At 38.8% G+C, this 24,721-nt stretch overlaps 1 protein-coding gene across 1 annotated transcript in view; it reads left to right on the top strand.

Annotated features, from left to right (window-relative positions):
• PTH2R (parathyroid hormone 2 receptor) overlaps positions 1-24,721 on the top strand; it is a 1,294,618-nt gene that overhangs the window by 1,135,585 nt on the left and 134,312 nt on the right. The window contains exon 10 of the mRNA XM_044075404.1: positions 152-290. Within this exon, the coding sequence (XP_043931339.1) occupies positions 152-290 (139 nt within the window). The remainder of the gene's footprint in view (positions 1-151; positions 291-24,721) is intronic.

A 24,721-nucleotide genomic window follows, 5' to 3' on the forward strand; every position in this document is an offset into this window, starting at 1 on the left:
TTTAGAATTTGAATGCATCCAAATGATTGTAATTTACTTCAAATAAATATCCTTATTAGTTAAGGACCAGTAGTAACAACATTTTCTACATTTTGAATTTTCAAGAATTTGTTGTTTCTAACAAATGTTCATTTTCATCCACATCTTCTAGGAAACTTGCCAAATCTACATTGGTGCTGGTGTTTGTCTTTGGTGTACACTATTTTGTGTTCCTTGGAATGCCACACACTTTCAAAGGATATGAATGGGAAATACGCATGCACTTTGAACTATTTTTCAGTTCTTTTCAGGTATGTGGGTTAAACTCTGTAAGTCCTTTGTGGATACTTAATATTATTACAGTGCAATAATTTAGTCTAACATCTGATATGGTTCTGTTTTCTTACACCACTACATACATTCTACATTATTTATTAAGTTAAATCATATTTGGAGTCTGTAACAAACAATGGCTGAAACACAAATCAACCTAAAAAAAGTCAAAATGACAAGGCATGTATAAGGCGTCTTAGATCTTCCAGACTACAGTGAGGTTAATTATTAATAATTCTGTATGCACAATGAAATGTGGTTCAACTCACGAGTGACCCTAATTGTACTGTTTATACTCAGTTATTTTCTTGGTATTAGCGGTAAAGAATTATTTTCTCTCATTTATGGTACATTTACAATATTTTAGCCTGTGTACTTTTAGGACTAGTAATCCTGGAAAATGTATATAATTTTGAATAATCAACTTCTTAGAATAACTATTAATTTTGAATTGAAAACTGTAAACTTGTAGAAAGGTATATAGTGTGTATGTAAACAGTATCTAAAGTAATATAAGGTATGTGTTAATATACATGACCAGCAGCTTATGAGTTCCTATATTTCTTGCTTCATGCAACAAATACAGGAATTGTAGGTCAGAATTCAGAGGGAATCAAACTGGAAGATAAATACATTTAAGACATGAAATGAGGAATATGTCACATGACTTGGGGCTAAAATAATGGGGTAGTGTATTGCAGAGAAATTACTGAAAAGAAAAGGAAATGGGATTTGTATTCTGATCAATGCTATAAATTAGGAAAACATCCCAGAATGTTAATGTTATCAATATCTCTCTATGTATCAATGGAAATTCCTCTGCTCTCTTCTTTAAGTGTTGTGGGATCTTCTGTATCTAACAAGTAAAACAAAAGAACCAGCTAACACAGCATTGTATAAAACACTTGTTTAAGCCAAAAAATAAAAACAGTAAGCAATATATAACAGAGGAGCACTTTCACACCACAGGTGCTTCATCAGATCTAAAAGCAAACTAGAGACAGTGCTTAAATACAATCAGGAAAGTTCAACATCACCTGGTCAAGTCATGTGTCCTCAGCAAAGGTTTTAAAGTTATATGCTCATTTAGTTCTTTCCCTTTGTTGTTGTTGTTGTGACTTTCGGCTTTTCCCGGTTAGGGGTCGCCACAGCAGAACTCTGGCCCACTAATGATTGGCAGTGGATTTGTACATGCTGAGTTGCCAGCCCTGATGCACAACCTTCAACGAAGGTATGCCCATTCACGCATGTCTCCTCACAGAAGACGCTCTAGCTGGGAATCGAACGGGACAACATCTTGCTGTGAGGCGACAATGCTACCGCAGCACCACAGATTGTAAAATTAACATCCATTTAACTGCTAAGCATTCTGTTTTTGTTTTAATATCACCTCACCTGGCTCCTACAGTCAATAATTCCAAAACTAAAATCCTAAAAGAGTGTTCAATACCAGTGTTATAAATATGTTTATATAAAGCATTCCTACTGTCACATCTGCTTATTTCATATAAGTGTTCCCTGATACGATTCTTCAACATTCAGTTCATCTTACCAACATAGTAACATCCACATTGATCACAAACAGTCAAACAGACCAGGTTGCTACTAGTACAGTTGTCATAGAAGTTGAATTTAAAAGTACTTCCAGTAACAGGATGCATAAAGGTGTCATCAGTTTGAATGTACTTACATGCTACATAACCTGCATGGATGTGTTCCTTTCCTAACCAAAATACAGGGTCTGTTGCTAACTGGAGTTTTGTAGCAAAGCAGTTTCTTAATGGTGCTATTATTTCTATAGCAAAAGGATGGCGCTTCTCCAAGGATGTCCCTGCATCTGGCATCAGTAGTCAAAATATGCCAGTGCTTCCTAATGGTGTCACAGATAGGTTGAGTGTCATTTGAATAGGTAACACACATTCTAAAATCATTTCTGGTATTATCTACCCGAGCTGCTACTAGCGCAGGTAGATGGGAACCACAGTTTAATGTTAGTAATTGAACATGAATCCAAACATCTGGGGTGATGACAGAACCAACAGCCTCCTGATCTTTTAACATCTAAGGTAAGTGCACCACATGTTGAGTTACTGATACTGTAATATAACTTAGCAGGATGTGCAAATGATTTTATCGAGTCATCATTGGGCAAGCCATCTCCATGAATACTATAATGAGTATTATAAGTAGGGACACTGATCTTTGGTTTTCAAAAAAACATGAAATTTCATTTTCATGAGATGAAATCTGGGAATTATAGCTATGATTTATAAATGTAATTTCCCATAATTACAATGATCTCATTATAATTTTTTTCTGCGTCAATACATAATGGAAATTAAAATAGATGCTAGGTACAGAGAATTCCGTAATGCTAGATAATATAATAATATTTTAAATAATAAATATAAGCAGAAATGCATTTTACAATGAATTAGTTCTCATGCCTAAAATGCCAAATTCCATGAAAATCGCATCTTTTCAATTGTCAGAGACTCCAAATATGCGATTTGCTGGTATTTTCTTGGAAAAATGAAAATCAGTATCCCTGATTGAAAGCAGTCTAATATATATATATATATATATATATATATATATATATATATATATATATATATATATATATAAAACAATAGGATGGCACTACTGACAAAAGGCAGTGATGGCTGCTTCATTCTTCAGTGAACCAGGACTCTTCAGAAAAGATCCACTGACAGGAAAGAACAAAAGAAAGAAATTTAGACAATCAAAATAACATTACCTTCATTTAGGACAGAACTACCACATTCTCACCTATTGGGTTATACCCTTGTACCTTCTTAACTGTCTAAAAAATGCTGAGAGTACCACAACTCAGAGAAAGTGCCTTTCTGTGAATTTTAGTAGTTTAGTGGTCTCAGACACACCGTTACCATAGTAAGCAATACTTTTCGATGACTCACCTTTAACGGAGTCATTCTTAAAGCATCTGTTTTTGGCTTGATGAAATATTGTCGACTCAGACATGTCTTATGTATGTCGACAGGAAGACATGAAACTTTAATCCCATTATTCTACCTGCACAAAGGGATGCACTGAAACTCTTCAAGGCATAACCAAGAAATGGCACTCAAAATACCATAAAAACGAGCTACGTGCTAGCTGCTTGTAAGATGACTATGTAATATACCCAAGGAAAGAATTTTCAAATGGCAAAAATGCAGAGCCACTCATTCTTGCTTTTTATATTGGAAATACACTTAACAAATGAAATCATGGGCTTTATTGTTAAAAGTACCAGAATTATAAACTTTAGTTTAACTCAAAAGATGAAATATGTTCTACAAAATATTTTTTCAGTGTGTGGAGTAAGGGAGTTGGCTACTGAAAGGGCTCAGTTTTGAATCTCAGATCCCATGCAAAAAAAAAAAAAAAATATATATATATATATATATATCACTTAAGAAAAGAGTAGTAATTTTAAAGTTAATTTGTATACGAGTATGGTTGTACTGATGCCATATTCTTAAACACTAAACTGCCATATGAAAACAATCAAAAGCTGGTGTGGATAAGAAAATAGTATTCAAAATGTAACCATTTATATGAATGTGAAATTCATGTTATGTCAGTTAAGAAAATGAATGTATTTATGTAGAAATTTGCACTTGCACCTTACAGGAACTTTATTCAGAAAAATCAACACTATCCAAAAAACTCACGACACAAGTTTTTTTAACAAAGCAAAAGGACGGTGACAGTCCTAGGTAGTTAGAAAAATTACAGTGGTATTTTATGCATTCCTTAGTCAGGAGAGCAACAGACTATAAAAGTAATGGAGAAAGTATAAATTTCAAATACCTTAGTGTCAAAATCCATTGGTCTTGTTGAAAAACAATACAGTTGCCCATAAGATTCATGCTTTTCAAGAGTTAAAGAGGGGAACCTTGGACTTTAACCCTTGAAAAGCTTGAACTTTATTGGGATCTTTATTTGAATGCTGACCTCCAGCCAGGTTTAAATAAAATGCATCAATAGCTTATTTATTAAAGCTAAGGGTTCAACCGAGATAATAAATGTTTTTAAGCTGGTTTTCAACATTCAATGTTGTCTGCATTTATAATTGTAAAAACTAGTTTTTGTGGGTTAGTGATGGGCTTTGTGCTAAGCTTGGGCATCTGGAGCCCAGTTGCTGACCCCAGATGAGAGCTGAACCTTACACCTTTTGCTTGTGGGGTAGATGTCTTGAGTAATAAGCTAACCTCACACGAGTGTGTTTTATGGCCTAACAGTGTTTCATGAATTAGGTGGAGCTTGTTGGGAGGCTTGAAAAATCACATGGTTACTTTAAGTGATCTTTATTGGTCTAAAATACTTTTTAAGCATGAGTATAACCTGATTGTCTGAAGTCTTTTATGTAAAAAGACAAACGTGCTCATCATTTTATGTATAAATAAAAAGATTTGATTTTAGATCTGTGAGCAGCAGTTTTGAAAGGATTTAAGTACAGTTCTAGTGCCTGTATTTCCAGCTTTCAGTGAGCTGTTTGTTCCAAGTTTGATTAGCAAGTAAACTTGTCGTCTTTTTGTACAGTCCAGCTACTCGTTTTATTTTATCTATTTGTTGCTGACAAAATTTTATTTTACTGTTGCTGAAACTTAATTGTATATGCTATATCTTGTTTTATTAAATTATTACCTACTTAATTTGATGCTGTAACTTAGTCAGTCGTTGCTGAATCTTAATTGCAATTTTCTTCATTGTGTACTTAATTAACTTTGTTATATATTTGGAGCTTTTCTCCCCGGGCCTCCACTGAAAACGGGTTTTTGCCAAGTCGGACTTTTCACGGTCAACAAATGTCAAATAAATAAATAAAATTTATGTTTAAACACATTTATATATTTACAAAAGTAAACTGAAGAAGAGACCTCTCAACAAGATAAAGCTGGAACTTTTCAATTAAGTCAACAGAAAAATAGTAAAAAAATCAAAGTTCCTTGCAACCACAGCTTATACAAAATCTTTTTTAATTGCAGCAAAACAGTAAGCACTTTCAAACACTAGGTTCTTCATCAGACTGAATAAAACAACAATTAACTGAGAAATTTAAAAAACTGGTCAACCAATCAGAACACAGTAAAAATCATCTATGCAAAGCCCTAGATTTAAGAACAGGTTTTAAAGAAACCTTATTATTCAAACCAGGTTTCCTATCAGAGAAAAACTTGCAAATCCAATATAGTTCCCTTTCTTCAGTATAGTTCACAAAATCACCACCTCTAAGTCCCTTATGTACTATCTCAATCACTTTAAACTTAAACCAATGTGTAGAGCCTGACTCAAAGACATGCTTGGCAAGAGCATTAGTCAGATCCACTCTTCTCATGGCATATTTATGTTCACGAACCCGTTCACACAGCATCCTGTTTGACTTACCAACATAAAAACTGGCACATGACATACAGGTTGCTAAATAAATAATGTTTTGAGTCTTGCAGTTAGCTGACAGCTTAAATTCAAACCTTTTCTGGAAACCGGGTGTATAAAAATATTAGAAGCATCAATAGAAGAAGAACGTCTGCATGACCCACATGGACAGGTACCATCTAGTTCAAGTGAGGCACCTATTTGTATTTCAACTGGCTCACAGTCTCTATAGCAGAGTCATTGTTTAAGGGACTTCTTGTTCTTATAGGTATAGTGAGGTTTATCACCCACTATATCCCTAATCCTAGCATCCATTGCCAAGATCTTCCAATTGGCATCTATCATATGCCTGATCTTCCTAAAATCACTAGCATATGGCAACACTAGTGGGAGGGTCACAGGTCTCATATTCTCACATTGGTGTCCCAACGGAACAATGTTCGAGAAATAGGGTTGTGCTAGAGTAGATCTCTGTAACCTAGCAGCTTGCCTCATCTCATTAATCTCTTTTATTTTGTAACCCCTGGACTCAAAACCATATGACAATCGATTTAAATCATTGTCAAACCCTATAGGTGTGTTATTTAATCTGGAAATCCTCATCCCTTGTGTTTTCATGATGTTTTTAAAGACATGAGAGGGGTGCATACTATCACGCCTTAGGATATTGTTCTTTCTGCAAGGCTTTGTATATAAAGTGGCAGAAAAATTAACTATTGCATCCTCGGTAATGCATACATCAAGAAAAAAAACATTTCAGAAGGGGATACAGTATTAATAAACTTTAAAAAAATGTGTCATTGTGTGTAGATATTCAATGAAGTCTGCCAATTCCTTCTCCATCCCTCCCCATAGCAAAGCCACATCGTCGACAAACCTCCTATAAAAAAGCACCTTAGATGTGAAATGACAGTTAAAAACAAACTGCTCTTCCCATTGTTCCAATACCATGTTGGCGTAGCTATTGACACAAGAAGTGCCCATAGCTATGCCAACTTTTTGTAAATAGTAATCTTTTTGAAAAAGAAAAACATTATTTTCAAGTACTACTTCTAAAAAAGACAGATAAGGTCTATCTGTCTAACATCATAATCACTATGTGAAGTAAGAAAGGACTTAATCATATTAATGCCTTCTAAATTGGGAATACAGGTGAAAAAGGATTCAACATCTAGTGTTACCAAAAGAACACTGTCTAGATTAATCACATTCCCATTCACAAAATGATGTAAATCCCTGAGAAAATGTTTGGTGTCATTGAGTACAGTCCATTTTTTTGTCAAGAACAGGATGTAATTGCTTGTCTAAATATATATATATATATATATATATATATATATATATATATATATATATATTTTTTTTTTTCAACTGTTTCAAATTGTCTCTGAGTTTTTGAGGGCATCCTAAAGTACATGGTAGCTATTTTGGATGTATTTAGGGTTAGTCTATTAGCAATGAGTATTTCTAGATTTTATTTATATCTTTTTGAAGTCTCTGTGCTATGATATTTGAAGTAGGTTTAGATCTCTGTGCTGTGATATTTGAAGTAGGTCTGGATCTGTGTGCTGTGATATTTGAAGCAGGTCTGGATCTGTGTACTGTGATATTTGAAGTAGATCTGGATCTGTGTGCTGTGATATTTGAAGTAGGTCTAGATCTCTGTGCTGTGATATTTGAAGCAAATCTGGATCTGTATGCTGTGATATCTGAAGCAAGTCTGGATCTGTGTGCTGCGATATTTGAAGTAGGTCTGGATCTGTAATATTTGAAGGAGGTCTGGATCTGTGTGCTGTGATATTTGAAGTAGGTCTGGATATGTGTGCTGCAATATTTGAAGTAAGTCTGGATCTGTGTGTTGTGATATTTGAAGCAGGTCTGGATCTGCGTGGTGTGATATTTGAAGTGTGCTGTGATATTTGAACATGTCTGGATGTGTGTAGAAGGAGACTGTCTTCATAAGATATATTATTTATAAATAGGAGGAAAAGTACTGTGCTACTCAAAAAGCCCTGCAGTACCCCTCAGGTGAAAATGACAGTGTAGAGTTGGTTACAGTTGAATATATTAAAGGTTCTCTAGTATAGGTGCTTGAACATCCATTTGAGTACTTCACTTCTAAAGTTTATTTTTTGAAGTTTCATTACTAGGATTTGTTGATGTATCCTTCAAAGTCTCTTTAGAGCTATGCAGATACCTCCTGTGAACATATCAGTTTCCATTTTATAGTATATGCCATTTGCATTTGTATAACAAGCTATGTGTATCAATGAAACCATGCTACAAGTCCATAAAGAGGCCATATTTAATGGTATATTCCATTGCTTCTTTGCAGATAACATTTTCGTGACAGGTTACAGAATAGAAATAAGAATGAAGACTTGTAAATTTGTAAGGGAAGGAAGTTTAGGAAAGGGATAACTAAGCCATGTTTAAATTGTTAATGTACAAGTCCAGTAGTTAAGGAGAAGTTTAATAAGTATGTAAGGGGATTGGTAATCTTGTTAGCTAATGATCATTGTAGAGTAGAATGGATAGCACAGGGGTTTGAACTGCATGTTTGTCTGGGCTTTTGAAAATTTGTTTGACTATTTTACAGCTAATGCTTTAAAAGTTCATGTTTACAAAGATTGGGAGTGTAGGCCTCGGAAGTGTTTAATCTGTTTCTGAAGGACTTGGATTAAAGGCAAAGTCTGGTGAAAGCAGGAGGGGTTCCATGTAGTTTTCCGTTTGTACTGTTTGGGGTTATCAAAGTAGGCCGTATGTTTTAGACAGAAAAACCCAGAGTTGGATAAAATTACACTTTGTTCATGAGGTGTGTGGACTTTGCTTCTTTTATCTGTAGTTTATATTTCCTTCTATTTGAGAAAAATATACTGCATTATATCAAACACCAGTTTCCAAAACTAATTTTCAGTGAACCCTTTCTTCAGCTCTGGGCTTGATTGATTGATCGATCATTTGCTTATTTATTTATTTATTTATTATTTATTGAAGATGGCACCACATACATTTCCATCAGCAGACAGAATCTTAGTTCTCCTCCAACTATTAAGTGGGCTGTGCTGTAACAGCCCCAGTATAAATAAAGCCACTAGAGACCATCATACCTCATGGCAAATGCCAATCCAACACAGGATGTGGATCGGCATTCATAGTCATTGCACTTATTACACTTAGGAGCTTATCTGAAACAATCCTGTGTTGATTTGTAATTTCTGATCTTTGTTGTTATAATGATTTGCAACTGTGAGTGAACGTGAACAGAAGCTAGCGCACGAGAATGTAAGGAAATAGAGCTTTTGTGTGACTGGCACAACTGGTTAAATGTCAGAGTGTTGACTTTATTGTACTTAATTTAATATTTAGTTTTATACTGTTTGTGTGATTTTTCTCATAGAAGTTGACTTAAAATCTCTTTGAATTGTATGGTAACTGATTCTGGCTATCCTTTTCTTTTAAATTTTTGTATTCCTTTGTAGCTGAAAATGGATTCCTTAAATGAGTATACCATTAATGATTTGCTAAAACACAAGTATCTTGTATACTGTAAAAATGCTATGTATAGTTAAAAGTGGCACCTAATAACACTGGTGAACAGTGCTGCTCATGTCAAAAGTTGCAAGAGTTTCTTACAGTTATTAGTGGTAAATCTAGACTTACTGATAATGATTGGACACTTCTGCAATTGGCACAGTTTAAAGAACTAATGTTAGATATATTAATGACTAGACTGATGAAATAAATAATGTTAGGGAAAGTGCAAACAGAACGCATTTAGGAAAGGAAGTGTCTATTGTCAATAAAGATCAGTCAACCAAGATTGTTCATGACCACTGATGACAGTTTTGTAATTCATCAGCCTGCTGATTTAGAGCATGAAGAAGAATCTAAAGAAACAAAGAAAGAAAGAAGTTCACAACAAATAACAAGGAAAGAAAAAAATGATTAATGTCTCTAATGCAAAGAGAATACAAACTGAAACGGACACTGCTTTGTTATGAAGCATACACATTACATGGAATGAGAAAGTTGTTCTATCTGAAAACCTGTCTTTTTCCAAAAAAGAAGGTAGAAAAGGGAGACAAGGGGGCAGGTAAAAAAGAAGAAATCAAAACTGAACTTGGAAGGACTGATGAACATTACTATAAGGGAAAAGAGGAGAGAGACCAGAGCTGACAACATGACTCAAGCTGTAGAAGTACAAAGGCAGCTGGAAGAGAATTGTATGTTGCAAATGTAATAAGCAATGAAAGCAGTGGGATTAATAAGAGCAATGGTGATGAAGATCATTCCTTTGTAACAACTGATAGAGCAGATGTTTCTGAATTAGAAGATTAAAATTCTTCAAATCTGGTTAGAAGTGATATAGTTTTAATAGGAGATTCAATTATTAGGGGAAATGGTAATAGCATTTTCAGAGACAATAATTAACACGGTATAGTGCTTTTCCTGCCAGGAGCAAAATACAGGATGTGAGAAAGGCCTTAGAAAATAAGGAATTATAGAACTATGTTTATTAATGCTGGTACAAATTATTTATCTGCAAAGACTGCCTTACTGTTAGTACGGAACTTACAGTCCTCTTAGATAGCATAGCTTGCACAAGTGTTAAAATATATTTTTCACAAATCACATACAGCAGGGTGATACAGGACATAGTGAATGAATAGATTTTTTGGGTCAATATCTACATGATAAAGATGGCCCATTTTAAAAAAAATGGAAATGTGTAGAACATCCAAGCCTAATTTAGGACACACATGTGTAAACAGGATGGTGTGCACTTGGCAATACCAGGGAAAATAAATTTTGCTTAGATAGATTGCAATATTTGACAAACACAAGACAGGATTTTTGCCAGGTCAAACTTTTAACACCTCACAAATAGTCACATTTGATGTATTCCTGACGGTTGTTAATGCTAGGAGCATTCATAATATTTTTTTACTGGAAAAATTTCAGTGTTCACAAGATTGATAATATTGTTATTGCTTGTCAAACATGGTTAAACACAATGACAGGAAAACAGTTCTGTCCAGGTATAAATATTTTTACTGTAACAGACATTTTAAAAATCAGGTGAAAGTGTTGTGATAGGGATTAAATATTGTTATGAGACCTGTGATTATCACATGTTCAATATCACCAATACAATAGATTATGTAACTGTGACAAGGACAACCCTAGAACATATAAGTATTGTAGGAGTGTATGGAACACCAAAGTCAAGTGCTGAAGACCTAGAAGAATTCATACATTTCTTGTATGAAACATGGCAGGGAAGAATAATACTGTCTGGGACTTAAATTTACCAGAAACAGATTGGAATAAGATTGATTCAACAGTAGTAAGGACATTATTTGTAACGTATGTTCAAGAACAGCAGTTGCTTCAGACTGTAAAAAAGCCTACCATGGAACAAGACATACTAGTTTGCATTCCTAAGGAAATGACTGTTACTTCCTGTCAATGTTTACCATTGTTGATGACTATACGATTATAAACGTTAAATTGTTGCTAGATAATTCTGCCACACTGATATCTAAACTAATGCACAGAGGATTAATAACAGATTATACAGAATCAAAACAGTAACTATGTAAATCCAACTGGAGTGATGTGTTCAGTGGAAAAACTACAGAAGGAATATGGAAAGTTTTGAAAGAGAAATTATTTGAATGCAAAAACATAAAACGATACTTGATTAAAGTGAGAGACAAGAACACTAGAAATGGAAAAGATGAACTGTAATCTTAAAAACTGAAATAAACAAGCTGGGCAGATAAATTAAACATAGCATGAGACAAGATCAGAAAAATTTGAAGGAAATTTATATAAAGGTATTGAGCATAATAGGAAAGCATTTTATAGGTACATAAGATGTGGTAGGAGTAAAGACATACAAACCGATAAACTGTGTGTAGATTCTAAAATGTATTCTCAGACAAAACAGGTTATAGATATATTTACAAAATCTTATGCAAAACAGTTTGGTTCCAAAAAGTGGGTGAGAAGCTGTCTTAGTGACATCTAGGTAACCTCAGATACTGAAATCAAATTAGATTATATTGAAAATGAACTATGTAAACTGGACCGAAACAAAGCACAGGGAGAAGATGGAGTTACTAATAATGACCTAATAACACTTCAGCATGAACTTACAGTATCATTATATCTGTTATTCACTAGATCATTTAAATATGTCTCCTCAAGATTGGAGACATGCCCTTGTTAAAACTGTCTTTAGGAGAAATGGGGGTAAAACAGCCTCAGAGTCATACAAAACCATAGATTTACTTTCATGTTGTGGATAAGGTTATTTTGCTTAAATTATTGTCAGAATTGGAAAGGTTGGGACTTGAAACCATATATCAGCATGCGTATGATGAAAACAGATCTATAACCCACCCATAATGTGATGTTCTGTAACAATATAATAATAATAATAATAACTAAAAATAAAACAAAATTGTACTGTGATGTAATTTATACAGATTTAACATCAGCATTTCATAGGGTCATGCACAAAACATTGATCAATACATTAGAACAGTAAGGTATTAATGATACCTTAATTGATAAGATAGATAGCTGCATGGCTTACAAATAGGACATGGCAAATATCATACATCAATTGGACAGGTGAAATTCTAAGTTACAATCAGGGTGTCCCACTGGGCTCTGTCTTAGCACCATACTTGTTTAGGATGCATCTTTCAGATCTATTTATTTCATCTGCGGTATTTCACCGTCTGTATGCAGATGGCTTGAACATGGGTAAACTGAATACATATATATTACAGATAGGGCCTGTCTGCAAAAGAACTTATCTAAATTGACCATTTGGGCACAGGAGAATAACATGCTGATTAATACAGCAAAAACTAAGCATATGATATTTGAGAGACATAGATTGAAAGATGGATATTTAATACAGCACACACTGATTGAAACTGTAAATTCATTTAAGGACCAGGGTATATGGCTCGATCCAGTTTTGAGTTTTTCAAATTATATCAACCAATTGGTTAATGGTAGTTGTGATGACCGTGCCCTGGCCCAGCAATCAAGGAGTCTCAATCCTCACCACTAACACCAGGGAGGTCATCTCCTAGAAGAGAGGAAAGGATAACTAATACACACAGTAAAGTATAATTTCCCTTAAGTGCACACAGAGATCACAGTCAGTTTGGGGCTGGTTGCTCCCTTGCTCACCAGGTCCCCAATAAGACTCCCCACTGGCACAGCTATAGGGTCCAGGTCTCAGCCTAGCTGGGTAAGCTAAAACCTCCAGTACCCTCTCTGTCCAACCAGTCTTCATGTCCCTGCCCAGGTAGCTGACACAACACACACACACAGTTTGAGATATGTATTTATACAACTTCACAGACACTCCTGGGAAAGGCTGACACATTCTCCAGCTGTGCCCCTTTACCCAGACCATACAGTAGTAAACCCTGCCACCACCCAGCTAATAATATCAGCTACTAAAAGGCCCTTAAAACGGTGTCCAATTATTACTGTGCAATATTATTATCCAACTGGTAATGTGATTATACATTCTAAGGCGTATTTTAAAGTGGCCTATTACAATAACGTCTATAAATATATAATGTACTCTAAAGCATAATTTATCTCTACATAAACCAGCCACAGGTAGAAGGTTTTAAAAATATTTAATAATAAATAATTAAAATACAAGACAAAACTACTACACCACAGAGATATCTAAGAGTTCAAAGATCACACAGAAACTTAAAATAATACAGTAGGACAGATCTGATTTCAAAGACAAATACCTAATTAATATTTACTAGCTTTAACTATTCCTACAAGAAATCACAGTGCTAAAACTTACATATGAGCATAAGGCAGAGTGCTGAGTTAGATATTTAAGATCAAAATGCTCCCTAGTCTCTTGCGAGAAATAATATTTAAACATTACTAACAAATATGCTTGCTGGGTCCCTCCCAAATTACATCATGTTGACACTTAGGTTTTCCCAGGCAAACAAACTGCATTATTTAGGAATTTAACACCTGCTCAGAAGCTTACAACAATATAAGTCAATTCACATGTATACTCTAACAGAAACCAGAGCAATAAAGCACATTCCACATTTAAATTATGGTCATAGACTTCAGCCTTAAAACAATGGGCATGAAACCTTCATCCAGACTCACTGGATCCGAATTCTAACATGAAAGTGTTACAACATGTTTCACTGGGCCAGTAGAGTGCAATGTTGTCACATATTTTGCAGTTCCACATTTCACAGCATTCTTTTACACTCAAGAAAACATGCCTGTATTTTTACATTTATTTACAAATGCCAGAATTATATATGAAATTCTGTTTGACTAGGCTGGTAGCCTTCGCCCATCTCTCCCCAGTCATTACGCCCCCCCACCCGGGGAACTCAAACAGGTTTTTCATGTGCCCCTTGAGAAACTTTGCTTGAGAGTGTGATGTCTATCTGGGTGTACCTCACCCTATTCCCTGTCTTGAGAGCACATCTGCATTGGCACTGCTACTCCCACTGCGGTGCTGCACTGACATATCATATGTTTGCAACTCCAGACTCCATCTTAGTAACTTGGCATTTTGCTGACTGGCTCTGTTTAATCATGTTAGAGGGTTGTGATCTGTCATCACACTGAATCTTCTGCCATACAGATAAGGCTGAAGATTTTCTAGTGCCCATACTATGGCTAGATGTTCCTTTTCTACCGCTGCATAGCATTCCCTCCTGGGTTGGAGCCTATGGCTGCGATAAACTACTGGGTGATCTTCTCCCTCTTAAGAAATCTGGCTAAGTACAGCCCCCAACCCATAGTTTGAAGCATCCACCTGCACAACAAAGTCTTTGCTGTAGTCTGGACTGGCTAACACAGGGGGCCCTCCTAAAGTTTCCTTAAGCTTCTGAAATGCCTGCTCACATGCTGGGGTCCACACTACCTTATCTGGCCTGTTCTTCCTTGTCAGGTCTGTGAGGGGAGCAGCTATGGTACTATAATTGGGAACAAACTTTCTGTAGTACCCTGGTGTCCCTAAGAATGCCTTCACCTGCTTTTTGGTAACAGGTGCAGGCCATGCCTGAATGGCTTCCACTTTGGCAGATTCTGGCCTTATCTTACCACTCCCCACTCTATGTCCTAGGTAGGAGACCTCTGTCATTTCCTCCTGACAATTGCTCGGCTTAATGGTCAACCCTGCCCTCTGTAGTCTGCCCAGCACCTCCCTAACATGCTGAAGGTGCTGTTGCCAGGAATGGCTGTAGATAGCAATATCATCCATGTAAGCAAGGGCAAACTCTACCAGCCTCTGGAAAGTCACTGGGGCATTCTTCATCCCAAAGGGCATCTTTGTGAACTCATACAAGCCAAAAGGAGTCACAAAGGCTGACTTCTCTCTAGCACTGGGAGTCAAGGGCACCTGCCAGTAACCCTTGGTAAGATCAATGGTTGTAAGATACTTAGCCCCACCCAGCTGCTTTAAGGCCTCATCTGTCCTAGGCATGGGTTAAGCATCTGCCACTGTGTGACTATTTAATTTCCTGTAATCCACACAGAACCTGGTGCTGCCATCCTTCTTTGGCACCAACACCACTGGTGAGGCCCAGGGACTGTTGGACTCTTGAATCACCCCTAGTTTCAACATCTCCTGTACTTCTTCCCTCAGAGTCTGTTTGACTCTCTCAGGCACCCTATAAGGGGCCTGCCTGATAGGCCTTTGGGGTCCTGTATCCACCTGGTGCTGCACCAGGTGGGTGCTCCCTGGTTTCCTGGTGAACATGCCCCAAAACTCCTGCAACACTGCTCGGATTTCTCTAACCTGGGTAGGAGATAGCTGCTGGGACATTGCTACCCCTTCCACCGAGGTGTCAGCCCACGCCTCACTGAGGAGATCAGTCATAAGATCTCTCTCAGACTCCTCCTACAATCCACTGCAAATGCTCAGCACAAGGGCCTCCCTATCATGGTAAAGTTTCATCATGTTAACATGGTACAATTTGTGCCCCTGCCGTCTGTCTAGCACCAGTAGTTACCATCACTTACCTTTCTTACCACCTTGTAGGGTCCCTCCCAAGCTGCTTGCAGCTTGTTGTGTCTGATAGGAATGAGAACCATTACCTGCTGCCCCGCAGCATATTCCCTAGCTCAAGCATTCCTGTCATACCACACCTTTTTCTGTTGTTGGGCTTCTGCCGGGTTCTCCTGGGCCAGTCCCATGAGTTCCCTAAGCCTTGTCCTGAGGTTCAGGACATATGCCACAACAGACTCCTTGTGAGACTCACACTCACCTTCCCACTCATCTTGAATTAAATCTAGAGGTCCCCTCACCCTATGCCCATACAGCAACTCAAAGGGTGAAAAACCTGTGGATTCCTGGGGAACCTCTCTGTAAGCAATCAACAGATGGGGCAAATATTTGTCCCACTCCCTCTTAAACTGATCTGCAAATGCCCATAGCATGGACTTGATTGTAGAGTTTAACCTCTCAATAATACCATTAGTATGGGGATGGTAGGGGGTGGTCTTCATGTGTTTCACCCTACAGGATGTGCACAGACAAGCCAGCAGGTCTGACATAAAATTGGCACCTTTGTCAGACAGCATTTCCTTTGGGAAACCTACCCTGCTGAAAATCTCTAGCAAAGCATTTGCCACCTTCTCTGCCTCAGTGGAGGACAAAGCCACTGCCTCAGGGTATCGTGTAGCATAATCTACAATCACTAGGATATACTTTTTCCCTGTGGAATGTGGAGTGCTCAGAGGACCCACAATATCCATAGCTACCCTCTGAAATGGCTCCTCACTCATAGGCAAAGGCATCAAAGGAACTCTCACCTTGTCTCCTGCCTTGCCTACCTTTTGGCACTGCTCACAGGTCCTGCAGTACCCTGTTACATCTCTGGAAATTCCAGACCAATAGAAGTTTTGCATAATATGCCTCTTTGTACGGTTTATGCCCATATGACCTGCAAAGGGAATATCATGGGCTATCTTTAGAAGTGCCAGATGGTAAGCTCTAGGCACTACCAACTGGTGTACTCTCTCACCTTCTAGCCCTCCCTCAGGGGTCCACACTTTGTACAGTAACCCTTTGTTCCAGTGTACAGATTCCCCCTTCCCTTGAGAGTCAGGTGCCTCCCTAGCTACCTGCCTCAGGCCTTGCAATGTAGGGTCTGAGAGCTGAGCCTGTCTCAAGTCTCTCCTTGTAACCCTTCCCAGCTCCCCTTCCACAGGAAGTCTGGCATCCTCTGACAGTGGTGCCTCACTGTCAGCCTGGGTACTACTACTCACCTCTACCTTTGCAGTTACCCTGTCCAAGGGAACATCAGTACCCACAAGCAGCTGTGGCTCACATTCAGTCTTACTGCTACAGTGTAGCTCACTCCCTGAAGTAACCACCTCAGCAGTCCTGGCTGCAAGTATGCAGTCTGTCTGGGTCTCCCCCAGGCTACCACACCCACATGCTTGTCTCCTAGCCTCACTGTATGTAACTGCATGAGCACATAGTACTGCCTCATCCAAGTCCTTCCCTCTCAGGACATCTGCAGGATGGTAGTTCCATACCCCTGTTGTCTCAAGACAACCCACTGTTGGCATTTTGTCTTTCCCAATTACTGGCTCCCTCACCTTTGCTTCCCCACCTTGCCTCCATGGACATCTGTATGCCACATGGCGCCACTGGTTGCATTAAAAACATTTAACCCTAGCTCCTGAACATGTACCTGGACTAGTGGCTTCCCCTGCTACTGGTAGACTCTGTTGGGCAGTCTGTGCTGCCCACCATGGGTTCCTTTAGTCCCATGATCAGTACTGGGGGTCCCTTTCCTGTGCAGGGCTGCCCTGCTTGCTAGGTATAGGTCTCCCTTCTTCCCCAACTCCTCTGAAGTAGCACACTGTCTATCAGCTAACCAGATCCTCATGTCTTCAGGCAAAGTGCTAAGGGCTTGTTCCTTTACCAAAAGGTCTGCCAGCCCTTCAAAAGTGGTGACCTGGCATCCACTCACCCAGCTATGAAAATAAGTGCTCAGTTCAGCAACATATTCACATACATTTTCATCTGCCTTGCATCTATACTCATGAAACTTTTTCCTATACATTTCAGGTGTTAGCTTAAAACATTCCAACAAGTGTCTTTTTACAGCAGTATAATCAAAACAGTCAATGTCATGCATTTTTGCTAAAGAAGTTACAGATTTACCATGGAGTAAGGGGGTCAGGATCCGTACCCAGAGCCTTTGGTCAACTTCATACTGTTTACATACTCACTCAAACATATGAATGAAGCTATTAAAATTATCCCCCTCTTTAAATTGTTGGAGAAATTTACTGACGTTTAGTGCTTCTGGGGTCTGGTTACTCCCTTCCCCATTACCTCCATGACTCTGGCAAAGAGTCAGCATTTCCTTCTCATGCCTCCTCTGCCGTTCATTTTCCTCAGCTTGTAGACTCCTCATTTTCTCGGCTGCTTCTAGTTCCATACTCCTAGCCTCCAACTCAAGTCTCTTTTTCTCCAGCTGGATTTTTAAGTCCACTGCAGAAAGGTTGAGCTGTCCATTCTCTGAGGATATTGTATCTCCACTGTCAGTCTGATTGTCCTCCAGGCTGCTGTTTTCTGATGCAGCTGTAACCAAGGCTGCAATCAGGTATGCCTTAGTCAGGTTTCCATGCACCAGGCCCCTAGCCTGGCACATCTCCACCAGCTGGCTCTTTGTCAGCTTTCCATACTCATCTGCTGACATGCTGCCTGCTCACACTGACTAACACTAAGCTAACAAAAGAAATAAAACAATTGTGATCTGCTCTCTGAGTATAAACGGTGTGGCTGTTTTAGAGTACAAAACACATTTAGAGATCACTGTACATAAGCTACAGTGATTCGCTCTACCCACACCACTACAAGCCAATTAGTTTGTGAAGTAGATCCCACCACTGCCAAACACTGTGATAGGATATCCCAACCACTGCCACCAAGATGTGATGACCATGCCCTGGCCCAGCAATCAAAGAGCCTCAATCCTCATCCACTATTCTTATCCTCCTTTTCTCTTCAAATATTACTTACTCCCTACTATTTCTTACATTTTTCTCTTGTATAATACAAGACTTATAACTCTTTTTCCCCTATTTCTCTACAGATTTGTTAATATGTCATGTGAGGCTCATTGCCACTACTGCTTTATACAGTTGTGCTATCTTGTGTGCATATTACCCCAGTGCTCCACACAGGGCATATTACACCAATGTTTTTTTTTATTTTATATATGTTTTTGTCCTACTTTCTTTTCAAATTGTAGGTTCTCAAACTGCATAATAACTTGCACTACTGTTTTTATAGCATTACTTGTTTTGTTTCTACAAAATGTGCTACGCCATTAATTTTTTTTATATATATATGTTTTGTTCTTATCCACTGTATACTGTAATTTCTTAAACTGTGTAATAACTTGTGAACACATGTAGATATTTTTGCATACTGTCTAAGGAGTTTTCTCCCTGGGCCTCCATTGAAAATGGGCTCTTCTAAGCCCAGTGTACTATCCCTGTAAACAAATTGTTAATAAATAAATAAATTAGACCCAAACCTTAGTTTAGAATAACAATATGGAAACCTTATAAGACGTCAAGCGTGAGTAAATTGGAAAGAGTATATCGGTAATATACCAAGAGCATCCATGAATATGAATATTTAAGTTATTATGAAAGACAAAAATATTTGAACTCGTACAGTGTCTCATATAGACATTTAAGAAAAGACCTTATTCAGTTGTATAGGGTATTTAGAGACTGCTACCTCTGGAAATGTTTGGGGTTATCAAAAGGTAGTAGAGAACCATCAGACAACCTATATAGAAAACTATACAGGAATGAAAGGTGCACTAATTGGTTCTCTGAGAGATTAGCTGATTCATGAAATAGACTACCAAACTATATTAGAGCAAGCACTATATCAGATATTTTAAGAACAACTTGGACACTTATTATGGGAATAACTGCTTTGGTATATTGGCAGACTAGAAGGGAATTATTACCTGTGCCTGAAAAATTTACTTGCATATGTGTATGTATGTATGTAATAGTGGTATTTATACATGCTGCACCTAAGTGCAACTAAGGAATGATTTACAGACAATTGCTGTGCTTGAGCATAGCCATTTGGACAAGTTTGAGAAAATCTTATCTAAATGAGGTTATAATGGATGTGAATGAGAAATGTGTGAAAAATCTACAACTATTCTATGCAAATAAGTAGCTGTTCCCACCTTCCTGCAATTATTTTTATATTCACTGTGTTTGTAAGGCTTATAAAAAACTAAAATGCACCTTTTTCATCCTCTTTGCAATCTGTGAAGATGCTTTGCCGTCTCCTGTTCTGACCTGCTCATCTTGATCATACCAAAACCTGGTCTACCCAATGGCACTAATCTGCCGAGAAGACCTGGATATAGGCAAAGGCTAATCCATCCAAACTTCAGAAAATCTTGGACAGGGACATACTATGGCTTTTGGTGAGTTTTTATGGCCCACAGCCGGGAACTGAGGAGATACATGGCCTTTCTGCACCTGGTGGTACCTAGGTATGTATAGCCTTCACTATACTTGCCATGGAGACATGCCAAAAACAAACTGGGGACACTGGTATCTCACAGGCTTCTGCTTTGAGGAAACTTCTGCAGTTTCTTGGCCTACTCTTGACACATGTGGATCAGTATATCTATTTTTGAGTGTGACCCCCAAGACTGAGTCATTACCATGCTTGCCTTCTACAGAATGGCATGCATTCCTGCAGTGTTTGGTGCAATAGATTGCACCCTGTTTGTTATTAGAGCCCCATCTGGACCACAGGAAGAGGGGTGCTTGAACTGGAAGGCCTACCATTCCATCAACTGCCAGTTAGTGTGTGGTGCATATGGGTACATCACCAACATGCTGGCCAAGCATCCTGACAGTGCCCACAATCCCCATATATGGTGCATGAGTTCACTGTACCACCTTTTTATGCTTGGTAGGATTCCTTTTGATCAAGTAGTTGGTGAATGCAAACTGTCAGTACTGTCTCTGATCATAGTCATTTCTTTACTTCTAGAGTGGCATAGGTAGTACTGAGTATTCAGCTCCCCTCTCATTTTTGTTATATTTCCCCTCCCTCTTTTGTTTTCTAGGTGTTGCAGGCTACTATCTTGAACCTAGGCTATGACACCAGTCCATTACCAGCAGTGTTGTTTGTGGGCTATGCAGAAAGGTGCATGGTCATTTTACACTGCACATCAGACATGTTTCCACATATTGAGAATTTTTTCATAATATATTTGCAATCGTCCTTTGTACACCATTGAAGATCAGTGGCATAAGTGCTAGGTATTCTGGCATGCTTTAACTATTTTGAAACATGTTTAGAGTGATTTACAGTGATTGTTTGCCTGCATTGTCAAAAACAGGGTATGATAAATGCGTGGGCTCACAAAAAAGTATTACTTGCCTTTAAAAAAAGAAGACTGTGTTTATTCCCTGCCATTGTGTGTTTACTGTTTTTCAGATACAAGGGAGAACAGCAGAGTAGGACTTGTCTGAAAAGTGACTTTTGATTAAGTACTGTGTTACTGATGTTCAAAATGTCAGTTATAATTAGAAGTTATCATACACAATGTATCCTAAAGACAGTGTAGGTGATGGCTCCATAGATTGTGAGCAAGTGTTAGCATGTGAGCTTCATGCTCAGTTATTCCAATAAGTATATTTACTGGATGCAGGGAACCCATTAACATTGACCTAACAGCAATAAAGGACCTATACCTTGACTACCATGTGTTGTGGAAGTTTGCGTGGTGTTTGATCTACTCATGCAACAAGCATGCGCACAGTCCTTGCCCACGTGTGTCTAGTGTGTGTCCAGTACATCTTTAGTAGTGTGCACATGGAGGCAGACATGGATGTCATAGTGTGTAACCGTATTGCACACAAGTATCATCATCATGGCATTGCCTGTGGCCTCCACCATTCCCTCATACTGCTGAAATTCCTCACATATACCCTGAAAAACTTGAATTCTCTCTACCTGACCCTCAGTAACAGTAGTCTATGTGTGAACTATGTTACAGCACATCTAATGCTGGTAGTCAAGGCCTTGCTTGCCTCTGGAGATTACTGTGAAATATATCTTCACTTGGCACCTCTGTGCACAGGTGTGACAGTAGCTACTGCTACCTCTGAAAGTGTAGTCACTTGTGTGTAAGAAGTTGGTGTTGATTGAATCAGCTGTATTGTCATGTCCTTAGGATGTTGTGTGTATGGGCCTGTGTCACTCCCTATGGAGTTATCAATCTGCTGTGGAGTACAGGGTCCTACTAGCATACCTTGCAGCTATGAACCACTGTTCAGAGACTGGTTCAGAGGCTGTGTTCTAAGTATGAGAGTTATGGCATCATCAATAATAGCCATTCTGCTGTCAACATCAGCTTGCTGTGCTGAGACACTAGATGCAATTATTTCTGGTCCTGACTCTGTGTCAAGCTGTGGTTAATGTGACCTGAGAGAAGTGGAATGATTTTTGCATAAAATTATGATGTCGCGCATTTATCACGCATTGTGCCTGCAGAGTTTGTGCCACAGCTAGTGCTGGTGCCATACCTGATGATGAAACATGTAATGGTTATATATACACAAGTGTCAAGTCAACTACATTGCAGCATAATTTTGTAAAATCAGTCACACACTAACCTTTCTGCACTGCCTGACTTCAGTTGTTATTGAGGTCTGAAAGTATTGGTTTCCACACCACATCTGATGGTTTGAACAGCATCCTCATTTGCATTAAAGGCATCACCCCTTATAGCAAGAAGGTACTCCTTATCTGATGTTAAAGGATGGAGTATGGAAGGGACACTACCTATGCTGCTACGGGCAATTGCATTCTGCCTAAAATTTGTCCTAGATCTTCCCACCATGTCATTTACTCTTTTTCTACACTGTGACGAGATGTGGTTCCATCCCCCTGCAGCATGTGTGTCAATTACTACTTGATTCTATGGTTTAGCTTTATTTCTTTGATTTCCAGCCCCCCTTTTTCAAAAAGACATTTTCCTTCTATTCTTACAGTATCTATAATGATGATGTCTGTGCGGTCACGAAAACTTGGTTCAGGGCTGCGGAGAGCACCCCTGCCTCACCAGGCTATACCTCATTCCACACATTCTGATCCCAAAATAAGGTCACGAAGACTAAGGGTGGTGGTGCCTCTATCTTCATTTTCATCCAGGCAATTTGTCAAGGGCAGATCTTACCTGTCGAACCTGGTTGACTTCTTTGAGACTGTCACCAAGGCCCTGGATGAGGGAAAGTCAGTACATACAGCTTATCTTGACTTGGCCAAGGCCTTTGACACAATTCCCCCACTCAGGCATCATCAAAAAGCTAACACAACTTGATGTAAATCCCTGTCTCATCAGGTGGTGGCCAACTGGCTCACCAACAGGACCCTCAAAGTAAAAATAGGCACCTCCACCTTCAATAGCAGACCTGTCACTAGTGGAGTTCCACAGGGATCTGTCCTGGGACCCCTACTTTTTGGCATCTATTTCTCCGAGGTCCAGGCAATGACAAAAGGCCTGTGGCTGACCAAGTTTGCAGATGACTGTAAGTTGGGTGCTGTTATTGACTCCTGAAATTATGTTAACATACTGCAAGAGGGACTCACAGCAACTAATGACTGGTGCCCAAGTCATGGCCTCAAGCTAAATGCAAAAAAATGTATCATCATACCATTCAGCAAAAACATGACCCCTGTTGATTACCACATCAATAGCAATCCCCTAAGCACACAACCTTTGGTGAGAGACCTGGGTATTCTGGTTGATAACAACCCCGCATTCGACCATCATGTCATAGCAGTGGTCAGAAAAGCCTTTTACTTGGTTCATCTCATAAGTAAAAGGATTGCATCTAGAAAAATAGGAGGTTATTATCTCTCTATACTCCTCCCTCATTAGACCAATAATTGAGTATAATGCCCCATTTGGGGGGGGGGTGTACCTCTCCAAACATCTGCACCAACTGAAAAGGCCAATGGGATACCTCACAAAGATAATCCATGGCCTCCAAAGCCTGTCCTATGCAGACAGGCTCAAATCATTATCACTCTACTCAGTATCATACAGATTGCTTAAAGGTGATCGGTATCTCGCCAACAAGGCAATCTTGGACCCTGCCCTACTACAGATGCTCCATATCTATAAGTCTAACTCCTCATGCACTACCCGCTCAAAAGGCCTGAATCTAAGATGCAACATCAACAAAACCTACTGGAGAGACAAGTTTCTCTCCCAGAGCCTGCCCCATCTCTGGAATAGACTTCCCATACATGTCAAACAGAGCACCTCTCTGACCCTCTTGAAGCGCAACCTTGGTGAGTGGATGGGAAACCACAAATTTGTCCCAGGGGTTCCATCTGTTCCCTCATTGGCAGGGGTGACAGGTACTGAATGAGGTTTCTTTTTGGGGATAAACTCTTGACTAGGCCTGGAAGGGCCCCAGGGCCATTAACCTAGTAACCTCCTATGATCCTATGAGATTTTCCTCAGGACTGAAGCTGTTTCAACTGTGTCTTGCTCCTTGCTGCTGCTGTTGCAACATTTTCTAACCTGCAAGTACATGTTAGGCAATAACTACTTGCATGTCTGGTATGTCTCAGTCATACCACTTCATAATAAAACAGGTATGCCAAGGACAGTGATGCATAAATTCTGAGCCTGGGTTTGATTTTTATTTTGCAGTAGTGGTGTGTTACATACTCCTCTGAAGTTTATGCTTATTAAGTGTTTTTTGTGAGGGTGTGGTGCAATGTGTGTATTAAATCGTTCCAGTATGTCACTTCATACTTAAATGAAGGTGGCCTGCAGTGTGATCTTGGGCACTATCCATTGTCTAAGACCTCTGTCTGCAGTAAGCCACTTCACAGATGTAGACAGCACTAAAAAAATAAAAAAAA

This window comes from Protopterus annectens, chromosome 6.part1 (genome assembly GCF_019279795.1).
Source record: "Protopterus annectens isolate FY-2018-M chromosome 6.part1, PAN1.0, whole genome shotgun sequence".
NCBI lineage: Eukaryota > Metazoa > Chordata > Ceratodontiformes > Protopteridae > Protopterus > Protopterus annectens.